The 26,249-nt window shown below is 43.4% G+C and overlaps 1 protein-coding gene and 1 non-coding gene across 2 annotated transcripts in view; both read left to right on the top strand.

The window, feature by feature from the left end:
* LOC126248701 (uncharacterized) overlaps positions 1-26,249 on the top strand; it is a 729,031-nt gene that overhangs the window by 676,599 nt on the left and 26,183 nt on the right. The window contains exon 6 of the mRNA XM_049949985.1: positions 24,714-24,839. Within this exon, the coding sequence (XP_049805942.1) occupies positions 24,714-24,839 (126 nt within the window). The remainder of the gene's footprint in view (positions 1-24,713; positions 24,840-26,249) is intronic.
* Positions 21,597-21,671, top strand: Trnas-cga (transfer RNA serine (anticodon CGA)). The gene has a single exon. It is a non-coding gene; the product is annotated as a tRNA-Ser (tRNA).

Consider the following 26,249-nt stretch of genomic DNA (forward strand, 5'->3'; position numbering starts at 1 on the left):
TGGCGCCTACGTCATTGGCACGTGCATGGATCCTCGGAGGTTCGTCGTTAGGTGTGTTCGGTGACACGGGCACGCTTTTATTGTACCCAGAATTAAAGTCTGATGTTAGTTCCGCCACAGTTCGCTGCCTGTCCTGTTTTACCAGTCTGCCCAGCCTATGACGTCCGACATCTGTAATGAGGGGTGGCAGCAAAACCCCACGACGTCTGGAAGTGGTTTCACTTTGGTTTCGCCTCGTGTTGAAGACACAGCACTTCTCGAACACCCGACAAGTCGTGCAGTTCCCGAAATGCTCGTGCCGAGCCTCCGGGCAATCATAATCCGCCTTCTGTCAAACTAGAACTCAAACTCTCCTATTCTACACATGGACAACACGCTCACTGATACTACATCCATCGTCTGTGTGTCTGGTTAGCACTCATTCCTCATCAGGTGACACTGCTATCACCTAGACGAGTTTTTTTATGGATAGTAGGTCGGTGATCGTAATTTTCTGGCTGATGAGTGTACGTCCTTCGCCAACACATAGCGTGTTGTCAATGGAGTTATCGAAAACAGAAGAAAACATGCTCAGGGGTCCTGACTATCTGTGAGGATATGAAAAGTAGTTGTGCAAACATCCAACATATTCATCAAAACCTCCAATCCAGGTGCCATCACGATGTGCCCTCGGTAAAACTCAGATAGATTGCGTGCAGTCCCCATTCTACACACGGACAGCACGCTCACTAATACTACATACACCGTGCGTGTCTGACTAGCAGTTATTCCTCGACTGGTAACGCTCCTATCGCTTGGACAGGATTATATAAAAAAATGACAAATGTGTGTGAAGGGACCAAACTGCCGAGGTCATCGGTCCCTAGAATTACACGCTACTTTAAACTAACTTACTCTAAGAGCAACACACACATCCATGCCCGAAGAAGGGTTCGAACCTCCGGCGAGAGGGGCCGCGCAATTCGTGACTTGGCGCCTCTAACCGCGCGGCCACCCAGGGCGGTGGGTTTACGTTGATAGTAGGTCGGTAGTTATAATGTTCGAGCTGATCAGTGTATATGTCACGTAAAATTATACAAAAAATAGTCATTTCCGCCGTAGTAATATCATTAATGGATCAATCATTAACAACAAACTTTCTTCAAATGTGTATTCCGTTCGGTGCAGGACATATTACAGAATCGTTTTACTCGCTATCGTTTGCATCCCTTGCTGTGCTAGAACAGAATTCCGGATGATATTTGTCGCAGAAGTAACCCAAACAGAAATCTGTAGAGCACCACACACATTTAGTGAATGCTACTGCCTTTGAGGCATATAAATACAAAAATATTGTTCTTTGTTCGGTCAAATTTGATGTGAACCACTTGGATTTGAACATTCCTGTGAAAGCAGGTGCACTACATCGATTCAGGATTAAAGAGAGCATTTTTATGGGCTCTTCCTTCGAAACGATTTCTCTATTAGTCTTCAGAAAGTCGAATGCATTCTGATTCGTTTCGTGAAAATTTTATCCTGCATGTAAAAACAAACATCACAGGGTCGACAATTCCGCACCGCCCACGTTGCAGCTGTGAACCTAAATCACTGTTCTACGCTCGCTTGTTCGAAACGCTACGAACGTTACAGGTAAAGCTGGTACGCATGAAACCTCAACTACTATTTTCTCGGAAACTAGGGGCCGTCGCATGAAAAGCCGCCGACCAAATATTCAGGACAGGTTCCTCTACAACATACCTAAGATTCATCGAAATCCATTATTAACCGGTCTGTTGGTCCCCCTGTCAGCCTGGGAGGCAAATTCCAACCACTGTTGGATACTAATCTCACGGTGGTCGTGTGACATATCTGTGACGTAAGGAGTCAGTATGCTGTCTCGTCAGATACTACGGAGCTTAAGACATCTAGTACGTTTCTCGCAATATCTCCAAAAGATTCCTTTGAAAACAGTTTTCCCCAACTTTAAAATCTCAAGAATCTTCGTCCGATGACGGGAAGTAAAAATTGTTATCGGTCCACATTCGAATGAAGTAAGATTCGGCTTTTCACGGAATCGAATATAAATTAAATTGCCAAAATTCGTTTAACGATTATTTTAAAAGAATAAGTGATTTTGCCGAGCGAAATGTCAGGAGTTTGACCAGGTGCCACTGGGAATTTAAAGGCAGAGAACACGGGGTTTGAGTAGTGAATTCTGAGTTAATTCGTATCAGCTGTCCACTAAAAAATTCAACCAAATAAGTCCATACAAATTAATTACGCCTACGTCTTCTGGGATTACAAAGGGGCCTGCCGAACGGTATTAAAACAGACACATTTTACTTTAAACTTTCGTGTTGCGTGTCCCTTTGTGGCGCGAGTAGTGTAGATAGTCTGTGGCACAATACTGAGTGTAGGCTATTTGCTTGACTGTATCTTCGCCGCAGCACTAGGAGGATGGGGAGGGGGGAGGGGGGTGGCAGACCCATCGAGCTGCCCCTCTTATACCCTGGTACTCATTTGATAGCGGGCTGAGAGAACCTGGGGCCGTCCTGGAGGGACTAGAACGGGGAAAAATTCCCGCCCCTCTCAGGGATTGAACCCGAGGTCTCCTTGACCGGAGTGTAGAGCCCGACCAGCTAGACCACCATAGCCGCGCATCCCAGAAGACGTGTGGGTAAATACGACCCTGGTCGTGAGTATAGCCAGGATCGAAAAAAGAACGTTAGCAGACAATATTTTCATAGCTGCCTCGTTCAAGGACTTTATGAGAAAGTATTTGTGATAGTCCTGCTGAAAGCAAATATGGATCATCGGTGAGCGTCGCAGGCCTTACCTATCCTAGCCTGAACCATTTGAAACTAAGCCGGTCTTTGTAAATTGCTGTCCCAGTGTACAAACAAAGTAACGACGATCCTTTTCGCACTTGATCATTTTTGTAATCATTTGGCCTTCCCTAACTGTGCCGCTGGTCATTCAGCATCCATTATCCAGTAAATGATGCCCTGAAAATATTGAACAGTTTAGCGATTTCATCTGACTTCCTTCTCTGTCTCAACACGAGTTGCTGCCCTACACTCAACATACAGTAGCCTCACAATTACCATTGACGTAAGTGTATTACGATGTTGCCAGTACGTACACTATCTGATCAAAAGCATCTGGACAGCCCTATGTCATGCGGAATTTACCAATAGACGACGAAAGTGTCTTACGGTGTTCTGGTACCTACACCATCTGATCAAAAGTATCCGGACACCCAGATATGATACGGAATTTACCACTAGATGTCACGGGACATCACTATTGGCAGGCCAGTCAGTTTTAGAACTGTTATTGTCCACAAACCATTCCCTCACAGAAGCTTCTTTATGAGAAGGACCATCGATCACTGCAGAGGGTAGTTGTAATAAATCGTATGAAATCAGTAGAAGGAAACACTCGTGAGTTCCAAAGTGCTGCCAGAAGTCGCCAGCACAATGACTGTGCATATGGAGTTAAAAAAATCGTGTACGAACAGCTCCTCGTAAGCCACACATTCTGTAGTCAATAGACGACGAAAGTGTCTTACGGTGTTCTGGTACCTACACCATCTGATCAAAAGTATCCGGACACCCAGATATGATACGGAATTTACCACTAGATGTCACGGGACATCACTATTGGCAGGCCAGTCAGTTTTAGAACTGTTATTGTCCACAAACCAGATGGCAGTTACAACAGTCGAGGAACACGAAAGGGAAAATTGGAAATTTGTGGTAAGGTCTTATGGGACCAACGCTTGAGGTGGTGTAAAAGAGAAACGCCACTGGACACTAGATGACTGGAAACCAGTGATTCGGAGTGACGAATCACGCTATACCATGTGGCAATCTGATGGAAGGGTTTGGATCTGGCGAATGCTTGGAGAACGTTTCCTGCCAACAGTGAAGTACTCAGCAGGTGGTGTTATGGTACTGGGGTGTATTTCGTGGCTATGATGTGATTCCTTACTGCTCTTAAGGAAACGCTAAATGCGAAAGGTTGTGAACATATTTTCAGCACTGTGTACTGCATACAGTAGAGGAACAGTTTGGAGACGATGACTGTTTAATCAACATGACAGTGCACCCTGTCATAAATAAACATCTGTGAGGGACTGGTTTGCGAACAATAACAGTTCTAATATTGACTGGCCTGCCAAGAGTCTAGACCAAATGGAACACCTTTGGGGTGAGTCAGAACGTCGACTTCATTCTAGACCCCAGCGTCCACCATCAACACCTTCATGGTTTTGGCTCTTTAGGAAGAAGATCTAAGTCGAAAGAGTAGACAACATTGCATTATAACTATTGATAGCCTTGGGAGAGCCAGCCATCACAAAACTATTCCATCTGGTGAGCGAGATGTATGAGACAGGCGAAGTACCCTCAGACTTCAAGAAGAATATAATTCCGTAGAAAAGTAGGATCACACGAAGCAATACTGACCCTGTGATTTATCTTGGAGGATAGGTTAAGGAAAGGTAAACCTACATTTATAGCATTACTAGACTTAGAGAAAGCTTTTGACAATGTTGAATGGAATACTCTCTTTCAAATTCTGAAGATGGCAGGGGTAAAATACAGGGAGAGAAAGGCTATATACAATTTTTACAGAAACCAGATGGCAGTTACAAGAGTCGAGCAGCACGAAAGGGAAAATTGGAAATTTGTGGTAAGGTCTTATGGGAACAAACTGCTGAGGTCGTCGGTCCCTAAACTTACCCACTACTTAATCTAACTTAAACTAACTTACGCATAGGACGACGCACACACCCATGCCCGAGGGAGAACTCGAACCTCCGACGGGAGGACGAAGGGGAAGCAGTGGTTGAGAAATGAGTGAGACAGGATTGTAGCCTATCTCCGATGTTATTCAATCTGTATATTGAGCAAACAGTAAAGGAAAGAAAAGAAAAATTTGGAGTAGGAATTACAATCCATGGAGAAGAAATAAAAACTTTGAGGTCTGCCGACGATATTGTAATTCAGTCAGAAACAGCAAAGTACCTGGAAAAGCAGCTGAACTGAATGGACAGTGTCTTGAAAGGAGGATATAAGATGAACACCAACAAAAGCAAAACGAGGATAATGGGATTTAATAGAACTAAATTAGGTGATGCTGAGAGAATTAGATTAGGAAATGAGACACTTAAAGTAGTAAATGAGTTTTGCCATTTGGGAAGCAAAATAACTGATGACTGTCGAAGCAGGGAGGATATGAAAAGTAGAGTGGCTATGGAAAGGAAAGCGTTTCTGAAGAAGAGAAATTTGTTAACATGGAGTATATATTTAAGTGTCAAGAAGTCTCTTCTGAAAGTATTTGTATGGAGAGTAGACATGTATGGAAGCGAAACATGGACGATTACTAGTTTAGACAAGAAGAGAATAGAAGCTTTCGAAATGCGGTGCTACAGAAGAATGCTAAAGATTAGATGGGTAGATCATGTAACTAATGGGGATGAACTGAATAGTATTGTGTAGGAGAATTTGTGACACAACTTGACTAGGAGAAGGGAGCGGTTGGTACGACACGTGCTGAGGTATCAAGGGATCACCAATTTAGTATTGCAGGGAAGTTTGGAGGGTAAAAATCGTATAGCGAGACCAAGAGATGAATACACTAAGCAGATTCAGAGGGATATAGGTTGCAGTGGTTATTCGGAGATCAAGAGGCTTGCACAGGATAGAGTAGCATGGAGAGCTGCATCAAACCAGTCTCTATACTGAAGACTACAACAACAACAATAAAAGGAAGAATGGGCTGCCATTCTTCTACTGACATTCAGACACCTGACTGAAAGTGTCCCCGTCAGAGCCCAAACAGTTATAAGGGCGAAGGTTTTACCCACCCCATATTAACATCCACCAATAGGTGTCCAGACAGGATTGGTCAGATAGTGTATGTGGTACGTTTGTACACGTGTTTTGTAAAGCACTTTATATTTTCCCGAGTTGTGATGTTTTTATGAGTTTTCGCTAATCTTTGGATACTATGCCGCTTACGACAGTTCATTCGTCACTCATCACTCATTATTCATCACTCACCATTCAGTTTCACAACACGTGAAAAATGAATTTTAATCTTTTTATCCTACTTACTCAGCTAGTATTTCGATATCATACCTAATTAACTGTAGGTGATTTCTATACATTTCCAACCACAGGTTCATCACAGACCGCCGCCTCTCCTCACGACAGAAGAACTGCGTATTTTTCAGCCCAAATCCTGCAGATGTGTTCGTGTTGAAATACTTCTATAATATTACTATTCAGTGACCCAGCGGTACATTTCATCTCCCTATTTCTCAACATGTAGAAAATTGTCCATTAAAATACTTAAAAATAAATGCTGGGACTTGTCTCTGACTCGTGGATACATGGATCAAGTGTGTTCGGCACAGGTCGGCAGAGGGCCACCTTGAACGATACTCTGTCTTACATTGAGGTCAGACAGTGCCCACATACGTATTTGCTATCACATTTTTTCACTTATTTTAGGGTACCGCTAAAGGCGACTAATTTAATAGGACTTTGCACTTTGAGAATGATAGTGTACAAGCAGTACATATTTCTAATAGCATTTGCTACCTCACCCATGCAGCAGATATCGATATCATACCCTTCTCGCAGCACACACTAGTGCGTGTATTCCATCTAGATTCTAGACAAACTCCTACCAGATGGTGCTTGAAATGTGAAAGCTGTCTTCGTAGCGTAGTGTCGATCCTCGTCATCCCTCATCCGTTGAAGATAAAATTTGTTGACAATAGGTGAGTCAGTATCCTCTAGGACTTAGCAGCAATAAAATGGAAACTCGCATCAAAATTGCGTGTCAAATAATACCTCAGAAAAACATCATATACTTGTACCATTTGATTTAAGACTGTAGCATGTTCCGAGATCATACGTTACAAGAAGAGTAAGGTGACATATTACTTCGTCCCACAGACATGTTCCTGAATGACCACAGAGGGAAAGCCAGATAAAATAGCGATCACACAGACGCTTAACGTCAGTCTTTCTTCTTCCACATCATTCAAGAATGGAATAGGAAATATGGGAAATTTGCTGGTACCCGAAGTATATAGTGTAGGTGTGTCAGTAGACGTAGGGAGTGAATTGATGCATTAATATTAGTGTTTCTGTCAACCGCTAGTCGAGGTGGGGTGTAATATTTATACACTATCTATTCAATAGTATCGAGACATCTATTAGTGGACATTAATTGGGGTGTGTACGACCTTCGCCTTTATGAAGGCTTGAACGCTGCTGGGTACACTTTCAGTAAGGTGTGTGAATGTCTGTGGGGGAATGGCAGACAATTCTTCCTCAAGAGCCGAAACCAGAGAAGGCAGTGATGTGGGATGGTGAAGTCTGGAGAGAAGTCGACGTTATAACTCATGCCACAATGCTCCATTGGGCTCAGGCCGAGACTTTGAACAGACCAGTTCATTTCACAACTGTTATTGCTCACAAACTATTGCCTTACAGATGCTTCTTAATGACAGAGTGCATCGGCGTGCTGATACAATCACATTCTCCGAATTGTTCCTCTACTGTAAGCAGTGCACAAAATGCTGTAAAATGTGTTTGTATCACTTCGCATTTAGCATTTTCTTAAGCGCAATAAGGAGACCACATCCAAACCACGAAGAAAACGCTCATACCATAACATGACCTTCTCCGTATTTCACTGTTGGCACTGTATGTGATGGTAGGTAACGTTCTCCAGGCATTCGTCAAACCCAGACCATTTCATTGGACTGCTAGAGGGAACAGTGTGATTCATTATTACTAATCACTTGTTTCCAGTCATCCACTATCGCTCTTTACAGCACCTCAAGCATCGCTTAGCACAGACTACAGAAATGTGTGGCTTATAAGGAGCTGCTCAACCATTACATCCAATTCTTTTTTAATTCCCTATGCACAGTTATTGTGATACTGCTAGTAGCACTTTTGAACTCACGAGTGTTTCCTTTCGCTGATTCCATGCGTATTTTACTATTATCCTCAGCAATACTCCACGCACCTCGTCCGGCAGCGCATGAAGTCTGCCTGGTCTCGGTTTAGCTACGGTTATTCCTTAGCGGTTCCACTTCACATGAGCGACAGTTGATTCGGACAGCTTTAGAAGGGTTCAAATGTCCCTCATGGAGTTGTTGATAATGTGATATCGGATGACAAGTCCATGATCGAAGTCATTTATCTCTCTTGGCCGACCTATTCCACTATTACTGCTTGTCTACTGACAACGCGATATTCCGACCTCCTTTTATATTGACGACTCCGCCTCTCGTGATTTCTAGTGGTCAATTCCGCATTACATAGGGGTGTATGGATACTTTTGATCAGATAGTGTATTTTTACGTTTATAGCTTCACCATGCTGCAACTTTTTTACACAGTAACTTAAACCATTTCCATCAACTTTTACGAATGAAGATTTGATCACAGAGTATCCAAATGTCAAATGTGTGTGAAATCCTATGGGACTTAACTGCTAAGATCATCAGTCCCTAAGCTTACACACTACTTAACCTAAATTATCCTAAGAACAAACACAAACACCCATGCCCGAGGGAGGACTCGAACATCCGGCAGGACCAGCCGCACAGTCCATGACTGCAGCGCCTTAGACAGCTCAGCTAATCCCGCGCGGCACAGAGTATCCCCTGTCCAATTGAATTTCCTGTAAAACGGAATTATTTTGCAGTTTCCGTCACTTCAAATGATAAAAACCGATTCAATCATTTCCCAGTTAGGTGGACTGATAATGTAAGGAATGAGGAGGTTCTACGCAGAATCCGAGAGGAAAGGTATATGTGGTTCAAATGGGTCAAATGGCTCTAAGCACTATGGCACTTAACATCTGAGGTTATCAGTCCCCTAGACTTAGAACCACAATACTGGCCATTAAAATTGCTACACCAAGAATAAATGCAGATGATAAACAGGCACTCATTGGACAAATATATTATACTAGAACTGACATGTGATTACATTTTCACGAAATTTGGGTGCATAGATCCTGAGAAATCAATGCCCAGAACAACCACCTGTGGCCATAATAACGGCATTGATACGCCTGGGCATTGAGTCAAACAGAGCATGGATGTGGTGTGCAAGTACACCTACCCATGCATCTTCAACACGATACCACAGATCATCAAGAGTAGTGACTGGCGTATTTTGACGAGCCAGTTGCTCGCCCACCATTGACCAGACGTTTTCAATTGTTGAGAGATCTGGAGAATGTGCTGGCCAGGGCAGCAGTCGAACATTTTCTGTGTCCAGAAAGGCCCGTACAGGACCTGCAACATGCGGTCGTGCATTATCCTGCTGAAATGTAGGGTTTCGCAGAGATCGAATGAAGGGTAGAGCCACGGGTCGTAACACATCTGAAATGTAACGTCCACTGTTCAAAGTGCCGTCAATGCACAAGAGGTGACCTACACGTGTAACCAGTGGCACCCCATACCATCACGCCGGGTGATACGCCAGTATGGTGATGACGAATACACGCTTCCAATGTGCGTTCACCGCGATGTCGCCAAACACGGATGCGAGCATCATGATGCTGTAAACAGGACCTGGATTCACCCGAAAAATGACGTTTTGCCATTCGTGCACCCAGGTTCATCGTTGAGTACACCATCGCAGGCGCTCCTGTCTGTGATGCAGCGTGAAGGGTAACCGCAGCCATGGTCTCCGAGCTGTAGTCCATGCTACTGCAAACGTCGTCGAACTGTTCGTGCAGATGGTTGTTGTCTTGCAAACCTCCCCATCTGTTGACTCAGGGATCGAGACGTGGCTGCACGATCCGCTACAGCCATGCGGACAAGATGCCTGTCATCTCGACTGCTAGTGATACGAGGCCGTTGGGATCCAGCACGGCGTTCCGTATTACCCTCCTGAACCCACCGATTCCATATTCTGCTAACAGTCATAGGATCTCGACCAACTCGAGCAGCAATGTTGTGATACGATAAACCGCAATCGCGATGGGCTACAATCCAACCTTTATCAAAGTCCGAAACGTGATGGTACGCATTTCTCCTCCTTACACGAGGCATCACAACAACGTTTCACCAGGCAACGCCGGTCAACTGCTATTTGTGTTTGAGAAATCGGTTGGAAACTTTCCTCATGTCAGCACGTTGTAGGTGTCGCCACCGGCGCCAACCTTGTGTGAATGCTCTGAAAAGCTAATCATTTGCACATCGCAGCATCTTCTTCCTGTCGGTTTAATTTCGCGTCTGTAGCACGTCATCTTCGTGGTGTAGCAATTTTAATGGCCAGTAGTGTACTTAAACCTAACTAACCTAAGGACATCATACACATCCATGCCCGAGGCAGGATTCGGACCTGCGACCGTAGCAGCAGCGCGGTACTGGACTGAAGCGCCTAGAACCGTTCGTCACAGCTGCCGGCGGAATATATGGAAAACACTGATAAGGAGAAGGGACAGGATGATAGGACATCTGTTAAGACCTGAGGGAATGACTTCCATGGTACTAGAGGGAGCTGCAGAGGGCAAAAGCTGTAGAGGAAGACAGTGACTGGAATACATCCAGCAAATAATTGAGGATGTAGGTTGCGAGTGCTACTCTGAGATGAAGAGGTTAGTACAGAAGAGGAATTCGTGGCGGGCCGCATCATACCAGTGAGAAGACTGATGACGAAAAAAAAAAAAAAAGACTGATCCAGAAAAACCTTATGTGCACACCACACACACTATGATACTCTTGGAGTTGTTGCTAGAGTGTAACGCAGACGTGATTTTATAAGAAGGGGAACTCTAAATTCCTTAGCCAATATGGCAGGCTAATAAACTGCACCCGAGATCGTCGCACCATCGGCAGAGACTCCGGCTTAAGCCTTCAAGCCACCTCTCAACAAGAGAACGGCAGGTCGTTCTGGGAACGATGTTACAAATCGCGAGCTGTGCTTCCACACCATGAACGAACCTTCACAACTTCAGCCAGCCGCCGAGAGGAAGCGAAGTTGGCTTTTGAACCAAAGTGACAGGCATCATTAATGATATTGGAAATATCTACTGTCTGTAAACTATCGTTCCCCAATTGCAAAGTCCTGTTATATTCTTCGACTTTAGCAATACCCCAAAATAACAGCAAAAACGCGATAGAAAATACGTATGTGGACAATGACTGACTGTTTGTTGTTTTCTAAGGCCATCCTCAGGTTGTATGGGTGAACAGCAGTCCTTGCTGGCCTCGCAAGTGGGGTGCAAGCAGAGCTCTCAGTCTGCAGCATCATCCCTACCAGAACTGATCGGTTTCCTTAGGTTTGGTTTCTAAGGAAAAATTTGTCATACGCCCATCTTACTAAAAAGCTGATCCAGAAAATAGGTACCGTCTGCGCATTTCTCCCACGCTTCTGACTGCACGATGGCCACGCATGTGTTGTTACATCCATCGACTCGAGAAAAAAGTTGCCTAGCCATTTTGCTTCATTACGTTAACTTCTGAAGTTATTATTGTCGGTAATCGTGTTTAGAACAATCAATCGGCCAGCCAGCTCTGAAATTAGAGTTGTTATCAAGTTTATGAACGCGAGAAATGTTCTACCTTTTTAAATTTATCATTAGATAACGAAACTTCGGAGAGAACACGATGCGAAAAGGTATGGTGCGTTAGGGTGTTTAACGACGAAAGTGAAAATGTCCACGACAAGGAGCTCTCTGGACACTTGTCATTGATCACTGAGGAATTGGTACATTGAATCGACGAAGAAGTTCGTTCCAATAGGCGAGTTACGATTTCTGAATTATCAATGCATTTTAGGAACATTTCACGATCTTTATTACACGATTCATGACTGAACATTCGCACTACAAAAAATTGTAAGTTATTTTAACATTGTATTCAAGGTGAGAAACTCTCGTCTCACATCTGTAGCCAACCATATATAAAAAAACATGTATACAAGTCGGTGTAAACAGATATAAAACCTAATTTTCAAAATAATACAAACAATTTGCGAAACATGGTCGCAGACCCTACGAAAATTTTTTTGTCTACAGTGATAAACTTTTCTGTCTTCTTAATTTATCCTAGTACTATGCCCAGTTCCCTTTATGCTTGTCGCTAAGTGGGGCTTTGTTTGTTGAGCTGTTTTGCTGAGATGTCTATGGACGCTGGAAAGATCACTAGATAATTTACAAAGGCTAGGCAGTTGATCATAAGATACATATACTTGTAGGCTAGTCTTACCCCATTTTCTACCCATGAAATGTTCATTTATTCTCGCCGTTCTCGGATATCCTTTTCTAAAACATAGTTGAAGAGCGGAGCCAATAGTCCATTTCCTTGTCATACTCCTGTCCTGATTTCGACATCAGCCATTTCCCTTCTGAACTTCACTCAGGAGATAGTTTTGGTCAGAGTTTGCTGAAAAATTGCTTTTGTCTTGTTATCTAAGCCGAAATCTTCAAGGATTTGAAATACGATGGTTCGATCGGTTGATTCGCATGCGTTCCTGAAAACAAAGATTAGCAGGAGTTCCCTGTTCCCGAGTTTCAAATATGAAAGGGTGGGCTTCAGGTACATATTTTACTGTTACTGTTATTAATCTCTTAGGCACCCGTGTCACGTTAAAATGGTGGGGAGGGGGGGGGAGGTGTTGATGGCAAGTTAGTTATATTTGGGGAAGGAGGGAAGAGGCTAATCGCTCGTGGCTGAACTTCTTCTTGAGTGTAAGAAGCAGTGTGTGTATTTTGTCATTGTGCGAAAGCAGAATGTGTCTCAACATATCATGTCTTGCCATGATATTATATTGATTGATATAAATGATTATCAAAAGGAATGGTCTGCTGAGATGAGAAACATCCTGAAAAGTATAAGTAGTGGGCAGGTAAAAGGCCACCTTTATTGCAACTTTTTATTCACTGCTTTTGGGGGTAGTTTACCCCCGTTGTAAGGTGCGGTCACACTTTTCAAATCCCATGCATTCCTATCAATGTTAACATTATGGACTCACTACTGTCATATGTAAAGGTCAAGTAACCTGTCGTAGATGTGCCGAAGCAGTCCACGAAGCAGGAATAACGTATTTGCTACCCTCAGTGTAATGTGAAATGCTCGGGAGACAATTCTGTTTGGAGTCGTGTTCCTCAAAGAAATGAAGGGTGCACGAAATCAGGGTGTCTTTTGTTGAAGCTATAAAGGCGTAAAGCAGCCTCTTTCTTTAGCTTCATTGTGGAAGAAAGAAGTACCACAAATTAATGTTTCCAATCAGTCTCATACTCATACAAGCAACTCCATTATAAATTCCTGCGCTTGAGGAGTTTACCTGTAGACAAAAACCAGTGTTGCTTCATCAGCGAAGGATAACATCCTACCTGAAAAGTCACCAAAGACAGCAGTCAGTAACACACAGTGACCAATATCAACATGATCATTAAAAGTCAAATGGAGTGAGAAAAACCAAAAAACCAGAAAAATGAGTTCAAAGCCACCAGCCCACTTGACGCTCATTTTGCCAGAATATTCCCACTTATGTACTTGGGCGTCTGTCCGAAAGAACCCATCCACTACAAATTCCCCAAGCAAAGGCGATGGAAAAGGGGGAGTCATAGACAGACCTAACTCTCATTCTACAGTGGAATAAAAATGTGTTCACGATGCATGTGGAAGAAATGAGACTGTTAGTACAAAAAGTCTGTTCAGTGTCTGCAGGAAACCCGTTTCAAATATAGGGGTCTCCCTTGTCCCGAGGTGATACAGCCTCCACAGAACGAACAATCTTAGTGGGGAAACAGTTAAAGTTTGTGTGGCAATATTTGTCAGAAGAGTCCCAGTTTCAGAATTGACGTCTACCTGAGAGAATCAAAAAGTCCTATAACCTTCCCATTACAAATGCTCCAGGCGCAGCTAAAGGATAGGGAGAGCTGTTGACAAACCTCACCAACGACATGTTTACTACTCCCCAAACATACCAGCTTGCTACCAACTGCTGCTATAGTGCACATGCCATTTACATTGACCATATGCTCCCTATACTTGCCCCTAATAAAGTTATAGACAACGAGGCTCTCTACAACCTTATAGCACAACTCCTCCAACCATTTACTCTTTGTGGACACGTTAATGCAAACACTGTACTATGGGACTTCATCACCACATGCTCCTAAGGTAGAGCTTCTCACAAAAAGAAGAGTCATCTCTTTTGAACATGGGTCATGTCACACACTTCAGCCACTGTTTCAGGGTCGTTCTCAACCATCGAGCTATCAGTATGCACTCCAGTTCTCCATGACAGAGCTCAGTGAGAGGTGGTCGACTATTTGTGCTTTTCAACCACTTTCCAATCTGGAAAATCCTTGTAGATGTAGCAGTGACCGAAAGGAAACCTCCATGGTAGTTGGTATTCAGTTTATGACTGGCCTATAATTAATAATGGACATTGATACTGGCAAGATATCGGTCCCAGAGATCCCTAGATTTTCAAGAATGTTTTAATTTCAATAATATCAATGTGACGTAAAGTCATGCAGGAGGCACTCGACAATTATTATGATAACCAGTAGTTCTCTGTTCAGGCTGACTGTGTCGCAGTGGTAAAGATAAACCCTAGAAGAGTAATAACTTTATTGCTCATGTGACTCGTTTCGGAATTTATCCATCATCAGATATCCAGGAGCGGTTACTGCTTCTAGATATAGGGTTTCAAATGGTATGTAAAAAAAAATTGGCAGACTAGTCTGCGTAGCTTTTGGTTGCATTGACTTAGAAGCTTTAGCTTTTTACACCTCACCATAGACTTCAGTTTGTGACATAAATTTCAACTCGAAACGCTATATCTACGTGCAGTAATCGCCCCCGGATATCTGATGATGGATAAATTCCGAAAAGAGTCATATGAGGTATGAAGTCATTCCCTGCCTTTTACCACTGCGATCCGGCCAGCCTGAATGCAGAACTACTGGTTGATTTAATTTCAAGTTTGACATCGGATAACAAATGACAAAAGAATTTTTTTCATGTGATATAATTACAAATTTACTGTTTTCGGATTTTTTCGTTGGTTGTTGTAGAACCTTGCCTCTTGCCTAATTTCATGATTCCAGGACAACGGGAACTACCCTATAGGTTTTGGTGAGTGAGTTTGCGGGAATCAGAATATGTGACCTAAATCGCCGTAGCTTTTGGTTGCATTGACTTAGGAGCTTAAACTTTTTACAACGCCAGGAGACCGTAGACCTCAGTATGTGACACACATTTCAACTTGATTCGTCTACCCGTTGCTGAGAATAAGGGTTTCTAACAGTCGGACAGACAGACGGACAGAAAAGCAATTCTATATTGGTTTGGTTTTTACCGACTGAAGCACGAAGCCCTAAAAACAACACAAAATGCTTTTTCTGTTGCTACATGAGGATAATTTAGCTGGACCGACCGCCGTTCATGTGGACCACATGTTTAAACTCAGGGCTTTCAACGATTCTACCTGTAGACCCCACATCTAACGAAAGTTCTTAGTGCGTATGAGGTATGCAGGAACACTTCGGTTGCTTGGATACCATGATCAAACATTTGTTTCCTACAACAAGGTGGCTCAGTTGCTTATGTTATTTCACACGAAGTTAATACGTGCTCTCGCCGATATACACTACTGGCCATTAAAATTGCTACACCACGAAGACGACGTGCTACAGACGCAAAATTTAACCGACAGAAAGAAGATGCTGTGATATGCAAATGATTAGCTTTTCAGAGCATTCACACAAGGTTGGCGCCGGTGGCGACACCTACAACGTGCTGACATGAGGAAAGTTTAGAACCAATTTCTCATACACAAACAGCAGTTGACCAGCGTTGCCGGCGATGCCTCGTGTAAGGAGGAGAAATGCGTACCATCACGTTTCCGACTTTGACAAAGGTCGGATTGTAGCCTACCGCGATTGCGGTTTATCGTATCGCGACATTGCTGCTCGCGTTGGTCGAGATCCTATGACTGTTAGCAGAATATGGAATCGGTGGGTTCAGGAGGGTAATACGGAACGCCGTGCTGGATCCCAACGGCCTCGTATCACTAGCAGTCGAGATGACAGGCATCTTGTCCGCATGGCTTTAACGGATCGTACAGCCACGTCTCGATCCCTGAGTCAACAGATGGGGAGGTTTGCAAGACAACAACCATCTGCACGAACAGTTCGACGACGTTTGCAGCAGCATGGACTACAGCTCGGAGACTATGGCTGCGGTTACCCTTGACGCTGCATCACAGACAGGAGCGCCTGCGATGGTGTACTCTACGATGAACCTGGGTGCACGAATGGCAAAACATCATTTTTCGGGTAAATCCAGGTTCTGTTTACAGCATCATGATGCTCGCATCCGTGTTTGGCGACATCGCGGTGAACGCACATTGGAAGTGTGTATTCGTCATCACCATACTGGCGTATCACCCGGCGTGATGGTATGGGGTGCCACTGGTTACACGTGTCGGTCACCTCTTGTGCATTGACGGCACTTTGATCAGTGGACGTTACATTTCAGATGTGTTATGACCCGTGGCTCTACCCTTCATTCGATCCCTGCGAAACCCTACATTTCAGCAGGATAATGCACTACCGCATGTTGCAGGTCCTGTACGGTAGTCCTGTACGGGCCTTTCTGGATACAGAAAATGTTCGACTGCTGACCTGGCCAGCACGTTCTCCAGATCTCTCACCAATTGAAAACGTCTGGTCAATGGTGGCCGAGCGACTGGCCCGTCACAATACGCCAGTCACTACTCTTGATGAACTGTGGTATCGTGTTGAAGCTGAATGGGCAGCTGTACCTGTACACGCCATCCAAGCTCTGTTTGACTCAATGCCCAGGCGTATCAAGGCCGTTATTACGGCCAGAGGTACTAATTTCTCAGGATCTATGCACCCAAATTGCGTGAAAATATAATTACATGTCAGTTCTACTATAATATATTTGTCCAATGAATACCCGTTTATCATCTGCATTTCTTCTTGGTGTAGCAATTTTAATGGCCAGTAGTGTAAATTACATTTGTTGCTTCCTGCCTAACCAGTGTCAATTTCTTTTCAAGAAACTGAACTTCCAGGTAAAGACAAATGTGAATGCGACAGCTGTGTAAAGGGAACAAACAAAATACAAGGGTGGGTAATTTCTCCATTTTGAAGGACACTACCATGGACCTGGTGTGGCACGAAACGTGAATCACCGCACAGGCGACACAGCTCCATTGATCCACGGTCCAATCTTAATGACCTCATGCCCACTGCAATCTTAACTGATAATGTCGTTGTGTCAGCATGGGAACACCTAGAGGTCGGTTGCTGCGGAGCCCTATTTCCAAAAATGTGCGCTGAACGGTGTGTTCGGAAACACTCGTTTCTGCTCCAGCGTTATAATCTGTGGTTGTCTCTGCCACAGATCGCCGCTTACCGTGCTTTACGGAGCGGGCAAACCACAACTTCCCGTTCTGCGAAAAGCCATGAGAGTCCAACACCTTGGCTCCTACTGGTTGTTCCGCCACCCTTCAATCGTATTCCGTAGGTGCTCACGACAGCATTGCGCGAACAGAAGACCACCTTTATATTTCGGAGATGCTCGTTCCCAGTCGCCGTCCCATAACGAGCTGCTTTATTTCGAAGTCGCTTATCGCAGTGGATTTCCCCGTTTGAGGCTTGTATCGTCGCTGTAATGATTCGCCATTCGTCACCTGTTCGTTTATACATATGTCCCAGATATGTTGCGACAAACTTCTAGGGGCTGTAGAGGCGGTCTTGAGGAACTAATCGAGGATAGGAATTCCCGTTCAGAAACGCCGTCCAACTATGCTACAGAGCGTCGAAGTTCTAGTAGCCGGCGCCTGCCAATAGGCCACCCCTTCAGCAGCAAGCGCTGACGGACTGTAGGTGGATCGTCTCGCAATATTGTTTTTCAACGATCGCGACTGATTGCCACGATCGCAAGCGGAGAAAATGGAGCTAGCTGGTGCGTGAACAGGCCTTAACTACAAGGAATACGATAATCTGTTACCTCAGTGGGTGACAGTTTCGGACACAGGTTTCCATCTGCAGTTTGTTTTTCTCCTGTGTGCAGAAAAACATTGGAGATTTTAGAGAGTTCCAGGAGAAAAATAATCTGGGGATGGAAACCCGTGTACGAAACTCTCATCCACCAAGACAACAGAGCATCACATTCATATGAGACAAGGCTTGTCTATGCAGGAACTAACGCCATCTTCTCCACTGGTGATCGTGGCAGTCAGTCGCGACCACTGAAAACGGCATTGCGAGACGTTCCGCCTACAGTCCGTCGGCGTACAAAGTCACTTTTGCGGTGGCCTAGTGATAGACGCCAGCGCCTATAGCTTTGCCGCTTTGTCGTGTCGTTGGACGACGTTTTCGAACACATCTGTCTATCCCCGATTTGTTCTCAGGACACCATCTACAACCCCTCGAAGTTTATCGCAACACTACAGTCTGGAACCGCGCGACCGCTACGGTCGCAGGTTCGAATCCTGCCTCGGGCATGGATGTGTGTGAGGTCCTTAGGTTGGTTAGGTTTAAGTAGTTCTAAGTTCTAGGGGACTGATGACTTCAGAAGTTAAGTCCCATAGTGCTCAGAGCCATTTGAACTATTTCTTTATCGCAACATTTCTGCGGCACCCTGTATACTTTCCTTACCACAGCAAGTGTGTGTACCGCCACCAGGTAGCATTCAGTCTCATGGTGGGCAGCGGTCATAACGCTTTGGCTCATCATTTTAATTACATAGTTATCTCGATTTAAAGACTTTTTTCTCTCGCTGGGGAGGAAGGGCTCAGAACATTACCTACGAAGACAAAGCCCCATGATCTATCAGATCTAAACACATTAGTTCCAATTAGTTTCAACAGGTGCAATGGATGGTTCAAATGACTTTAAGCACTATGGGACTTAACATCTGAGGTCATCAGTCACCTAGACTTAGAACTACTTAAACCTAACTAACCTAAGGACATCACACACATCCATGCCCGAGGATTCGAACCTGCGACCGCAGCAGCAGCGCGGTTCCGGACTGAAGCGCCTGGAACCACTCGGCCACAGTGGCCGGCGATAAGGTAAGAAATGAGGAGTTTCTTCGTAGAATTGGCGAGCAAAGGAATACATGGTAAACACTGAGAAGAAGGAGGGACAGGTTGATAGGACGTCTGTAAAGACATCAGGGAAAAACTTCCATGGTACTAGCGGAAGCTGTAGAGGGTAAAAAATGTAGAGGAAGATAGAGATTGGAATACATCCAGCAATTAATTGAGGACGTTGGTTGCAATTGCTACACTGAGATGAAAAGATTGGCACAGAAGAGAAATTCGTAGCGGGCCGCATCAAACCAGCCAGAAGACTGACGCAAACAGTAAATAAATAACTGAAATAAATTAAATAAAAAATGAAGGAGCGCTACGACCTAACAATGCTGCCAGGCACTATTAGGATAGAACGTGCTTACGTCTCTTGAGAGGTCCCATCGACATCGGCCATGGCGTAGTAATTGCTGCTTCGCGTTCACTCTGCGCACTTGTAACCTAAGTGCGCCGAGGCTTACTGATCATAATCCTTAAACCCTCGGAGAGGGAGAACTGTCCCGTGGCCTTTACCACGCACCCAAACACACACATTCACACGGTGAAAGCCCACTTTTAGCCAGTCAGCACTGCTTTTGAGGCCTGACTGACTTTCGTTTCATAAATGAACATACTATTGGTGCTGGTCCCCTCTTCCGGCAAATACATATCTCTGCCTGGTGCTGCCTGTTGGCAGGATTTCTACTTTCTGTTATTTATTTCACAGTGTCATTATAAGCTCCATGAAAAACACACTGACACTGAGTTCAGCACAGACATTTCGCCAAAAGCGTCCAGCATGCTCAGAGAAATGGAAAGTTGCAGCATTTGCCTAAAACTGGAACGTCCAATCATTTATTCATCTACATTACAACGTTTACAATTCTGTATTGTTATACATGATAGTATTACTCTAAGCATATTTTTCATAATATCAATATAATCTAATCTAAGGCGTCAAAGATCACAAAAGTAATCAGATTTTAGTCACTGAAGAGACAACCAACTACATTGCCAGTAAACCAAATGTTTTCTAACACTTCTTACTCATTATGGTGTGTCAATAGAAGTTATCCTGGCACGCTTTCATTCATTGGAAGCACATTTTAAGTCATCAAACAATTTCGCACGTCCTCTTCATTTCTAAGTCTGATCCATATTATACGTACTTATTTTAGTACTAATTTTCATTGAAATAGGTCTCTTTTCGTTGCATGTATTTTACTTTCATCCTGATCTGTACGCTTTAATTAACTGAAAATGTCTTTATTTGGTGAGGTATCCGCCATGACTGGAAAAAGAGCTACTGAAAAACAAAAATTTCAAGAAAAATAGTGAGACCGGTTTCTGTTTTCTCTAGAATTGTTCTTTACTTTATTTAACTGATATTAGATGGATGTTAACTTAATGATCTGTTTGCGCTGAGAATCTCTGTCTAGAGGAAATAAATGTGTCCAGAAACGTGAATAGCTGCAGCTGCTTCTTTGTTCAGTTCACTAGTTCAAATGGTTCAAATGACTCTGAGCACTATGGGACTTAACATCTATGGTCATCAGTCCCCTAGAACTTAGAACTACTTAAACCTAACTAACCTAAGGACAGCACACAACACCCAGTCATCACGAGGCAGAGAAAATCCCTGTCCCCGCCGGGAATCGAACCCGGGAACCCGGACGCGGGAAGCGAGAACGCTACCGCACGACCACGAGCTGCGGACGTTCACTTGTTCCCTGGTCCCCTGTCACGTTAAACCTATTCACGTCATTGTAAAGTAATAATATGAATGAACTTATCATTTCAAATGTGATTATATGGATGTAGTATAAAGTAACATAGAGACACACAGTCGCAATCCAAACAGTGTTAACATGCAACAGTGACACACCATGAATGTTGCACAATATATACAAAATTAACAAGTACACTAATCAGATAAACTAGTTTTATTATACAAACAAATATTTATACGATTAACAATTAGGTTATTTCTAGTTTTTTTTTTTTTTGTGTGTGTGTGTGTGTGTGTGTGTGTGTGTACAGCCACGAAAGATCTGTACATAACTTAGATTAGATAGTAGCAGGATATGGTTTCAAAGCCAAGCAAAATTTGTTTACTTACTAACCTAGTTGTAGTATTGTAAACTAACAAACATTAACCCACACACAGCATACTAACAAATAACACTAATATATGTTAGATAAGATCAGCGTGGACTGAACAGATCAAGTTTTCCCGAGATCGAATTTGCCCGAGGAGAGATGTTCATGTGTATAATACTAATATAATGTGTATAATACTAATATCAGCGCACACTCCGCTGCAGAGTCAAAATCTCATTCTGGAAACATCCCCCAGGCTGTGGCTAAGCCATATCTCCGCAATATCCTTTCTTTCAGGAGTGCTAGTTCTGCAAGGTTCGCAGGAGAGCTTCTGTAAAGTTTGGAAGGTAGGAGACGAGGTACTGGCAGAAGTAAAGCTGTGAGTACCGGGCCTGAGTCGTGCTTCGGTAGCTCAGTTGGTAGAGCACTTGCCCGCGAAAGGCAAAGGTCCCGAGTTCGAGTCTCGGTCGGGCAGACAGTTTTAATCTGCCAGGAAGTTTTAATACTAATACGGTTAGCACAACACGGGAACGCTGTACTTAAAAGTCCGCCATCAATTTCTCCTCCATGGGTGGTGTAGTTGAAGGGGCATCTATATTTACTCTTTCTTGTCTTCTTTTTGTTCTCTTCTTAAAAATTTGCCGTAAATTTATAATTTCATACTTCCAAATTCATTTATTTTTATTTAAAAATAAGTAAGTAAATAAAAGATGATATCAGAGAGCAGACAAAAGGACTCCACGCAGCCCCACCTACACATGGTGCAATGAAAATTGTCTGCCTAAGCGCAAAACCCTCCCAGCTTTTACCCGCCGTCGGTCTACAATAGCCGCCGTCAATCAGAGGCAAACTGCATCCATCTTAATTAGCGCTCCTTTCTGGTCTTCCGGAGAAGACATATTCAGCCATGAGCTCCTTATAACTGCTGAGTGGATTCATAGTTTTGGCGTTCGTTTAATAACGCCACCTTCATCAAGATATTTCTGAACTGTGGCAGTCGGCTCATAGTAAGCACAACATACGAAGGGAATCTGTTTTGTCGTGCCCTTTCTTCGAACTTTCTCGCGTTTATACCGCTTTTATAACACCGGTCGGCCTCCGTTGTTAACCCCGCGAAGCATTTTGAGTTAAATAGAACTTTTCCCACAGCTCATAGACTGCCAAGGAACGAACAACGAATAAGCTGTAGAATCGAGTTTCATTTCCATTTACTCGCATCTCGTAGTTGCAGACCACTGCAGGGAACCGGAAATATGATTCGCGCTATCCATTTCGAATGTCTTAATTCATCATCGCATTAAAAAAGCAGTCGAACACGAATGATTCGTTATCCTAAGTTAAGGTTTTGCAAAGGCGTAATACCGTAACACGTATTCTTGGTGGATTTCAAGTTTATCGACAGTCCCTCAAAGGTTGTTCAGAGATATGTTTGGTGAGTGGTTTGATGTGAATAATCCGTGGTCTCTAGGGCCGCGATATCTATTCGTTTTCTTAAAAACTTACTTCAACAGCAATAATATTCCAAAAATTTTCAGAGGATTTCTACGTTATAGTCAGTACACATCAACTGGCGTTTACAGATTAGTCGTCATAGGGATTTGACGAAAATAGCCGTTTTCTTTTCGTGTTTTCCGCCGACGAACATCAAATCATGCAAACAATAGATGAATACCAAAACATGAAAAGTTTCAAAACCAGTAAGCTAGGCCAAGAACAAGAAAGGATAGATTATAACCGATATGCAACATATCGTTTGTTTTTAAGTGATTCCTTCCGTACGCTGTGTACTTCGGCTATTGATGCACTACCTGAAGAAAAATTACCATAAATGGACAGAAGTACTGATTAAATAGCAGAAGTAATGAACACAGAGGCAGAAGCTGCATTGTGTAACATTAAAAACAAGAAGGCTCCTCTAAGGATAAAAAAACAAAACAATTCTGAAAATAGGAGGAAAATATATTACTAAATATTTGGAAAAATGCCAAATTGGCAATATCGTTCAAGAAGCTGAAAAGCTTAAGATTATTATCGTCTTATAAGCCTTGTGGCACAAAGTTACAAGCTTCTCACTAAAGTAATAAACAACCGATATCTGAAATACTAGACTTGTAACAACCGGTCGAACAAACAGGCTTTCGTAAAAGTTTCTCAACTGTTAACCATATCCAGACCATTCACTTCTCGCTGTAAAGATAACAGAATACATTAACGTACATCCAGTACGAACTGACTATCGTAAAGTGTTGGATTCAGTGGTGATGTGGGTGTCACGGAAGCCCTTAGGAATGCCAGTGTCAATCAGTGTCAGGGCAGCTCCGAGCCAGATACCCTCTAGCGTGCATTCCACTCACCCAAATTACCGTTGTCCGCGACTTCAGTGGTGTCAAGCGAAACCTCGTTGGAGGGCAGGGTGGAGGTTTATTGTGTTTTCTGATGAAAGCTGGTTCTGTCTCGATGCCAGTGGTGGCCGTGTGTTGGTTAGGAGGCTAGCTGCAGGCCTGCAACCAACCTGTCTGCGTGATAGACACAGTGGAACTACGGTCTGGAGTGGAAATTGGTACACCATCAGGAGTGCACTCGTGGTCATCCCATGCACTGTGACTGCAAATTTGTATGGCAATCTCGTGATTCAATCTGTTGGGCTGCCATTCATAGCATTCCAGTGGATGTTTTCCAACAGGATAGCACTCGCCCACTTACCGCTGTTGTTGCTCGACATGCTCTGCAGAGTGTTGACATGTTGCATTGACTTCATCCGTCACCAGATCAGTCTCAAATCGAACGCATATGGATCATCATCGGACAACAGTTCCAGTGTCCTCCACAAATAGCATTAACTGCCCCTGTATTGACCGACCAAGTCCAACAGGTGTGGAATCCCATGTGACCGACTGACATCTGGAACCTGTGCAACACAATTCGTGCTCGTTTGCATGCTTCTATTCAACGTCTAGCAGTTACACAGGTTATTTACATATCAGCATTTCAAATTTGCACTGGCTTACCTCTCGCTTACAATAACCTGTGATCTTGCCATTTTAATCACTTAAATATGTTAACTAGACAAATGCATTCCAGAAATCTCGTTATTCTACATTAATTATTTTTTGCTGTTCCGATTTTTTTTCCATCACTGTATATGTCCTCCTATTCTAAAGTTAAGAGTACTTGTGTTCTGCATCTTTAATGCAAAATTATGTAATTTAAACTAAGTCTTATATTTTTAGTGTTTTATTTCAGTAGTACAGTCAATAAAAGGTATTAGCCTAATCGTATCCTTTTGATGTCTCATTGGCTGGAATTCTATTAAACTGGTTCTTTGTGGTATTGAAACATAAACAAAGTTATCAGTTAAAAATCAGCATAGGTTTAACTTATGTCTGATAAATGAATGTTCTATAGTAGGACTTCATTCATTTAATGAATGAGTGAATTACCTGATTAAGTATGACCTTTATTAAATGAAAATCCAAAGCTTATTGACAAGTGCAATACAGCTGCTCTATTGCTGCAGGAGCACCTTGCAAAAGGCCAAGTCCAAGTTCAACCACACTGGAAGATGTACTGGACTCGTTACTGGGCTTACCTCCAGCTTCTCGGTCTCCCAGTCCAGGACCTGTTCATGCAACTGACTTCGCAGGTAGGACCATGTAAGTTTCCATCTTTGTCAGATAAAAATGCACATTTTCATCCAGGGAGCACCTGAAAATAGGTTCAGTAGCGCACATTCTATTGTGTGTCTAGTTATGTATTTTTTTTTAGAAAGCTCACCAGTAAGATGATTGTTGATCACAAATAAAACTGAAATCAACTACTGGCTCCTGGCTGTGGTAAATTCTGATATTATGCACCAGACAGAGATGTCTAAGCTGCATATTCTAGACCTAGCTACTAAAATTCAGATGTTAGGAAACAATGTGCTTTATAAATTAAAGGATGGGAGAATATGAATTATAGTTTGAGTCTTCTTTACTCTGTGGTACCACAGTACAACACATTTCAGTAACTTGGTTTAAATCTATTACATGACTTCATAAAAATAAGGCAGAAAAAAAATAAAGTTAGAGACCTTTCTATACAACACAGCTGAATTTTAATCTACTTTCTTCAACATGAAAACTCTGGTTGGAATATCAACAATGCAGGAAAAAACAGACTGCTACTTACTGTAAAGAAGACATGCTAAGTTGGAGACAGGCACAATTAAAAGACACTTACATAAAGCTTTTGGACACAGTCATCATCAGTAAAAGAGAGACACACATCATTCATACACAATCGTAAGCACAATTCATGCTCGCATGACTGCCAACTCCAGCATCTCAGGCCACAATGCATCTATCACGTGGGATGCAAGCAGCAATCTGGACAGGGCGAGTAGGGGGAAGGGCTGTTAGTGTATTGGTGGGGAGAGAGATGAATACTGTCTGGTGGAGTGTGCAGAGACTAGGATGCCAACAGGCCCAGCGTCAGGAGGTTGTGGGGCAGGGAGGTGGTGGAAAAAGGAGCTAAAAGGAGAGGAGCAGAGAAAGACGGGTGGATGCATTAGTAGAGGACAGCAAATAAACTGGGTGGAAGATGAGAATGTTAAAATAAGTTGTGGCGGGGATAATTAGAGGAGCGGAAAATATGTTGTTAGGATGACTACCATATGTGCAGTTCAGAAAAGCTGGTGGTGGAGGGAAGGATCCAGATTGCTCAGGTAGTGAAGCAGCCATTAAGATCAAATGAGTTATGTTCAGTTGCATGCTGTGCCACAGGGTGGTCTACTTTTGTTCTTGGCCACACTTTAGGGGTGGCTGTTCATACTGGTGGACAGCTGGTTGGTAGTCATACCAATATAAAAAGCTGTGCAATGATTGCAGCACAGCTGATATAAAATATGGCTGTTTTCACATGTGGCCTGGCCCCTGATGGGGTAGGATAAACCTGTTACAGGACTGGAACAGGAAGTGCTAGGTGGGTACTGGGCAGGTTTTGCACCTGGGTCATCCACAGGGATATGATCCTTGTGGCAAGGGGTTGGGTTTGGGAGTGGCAAAGGGATGGA

The sequence above is a fragment of the Schistocerca nitens genome, chromosome 3 (assembly GCF_023898315.1).
Source record: "Schistocerca nitens isolate TAMUIC-IGC-003100 chromosome 3, iqSchNite1.1, whole genome shotgun sequence".
NCBI lineage: Eukaryota > Metazoa > Arthropoda > Insecta > Orthoptera > Acrididae > Schistocerca > Schistocerca nitens.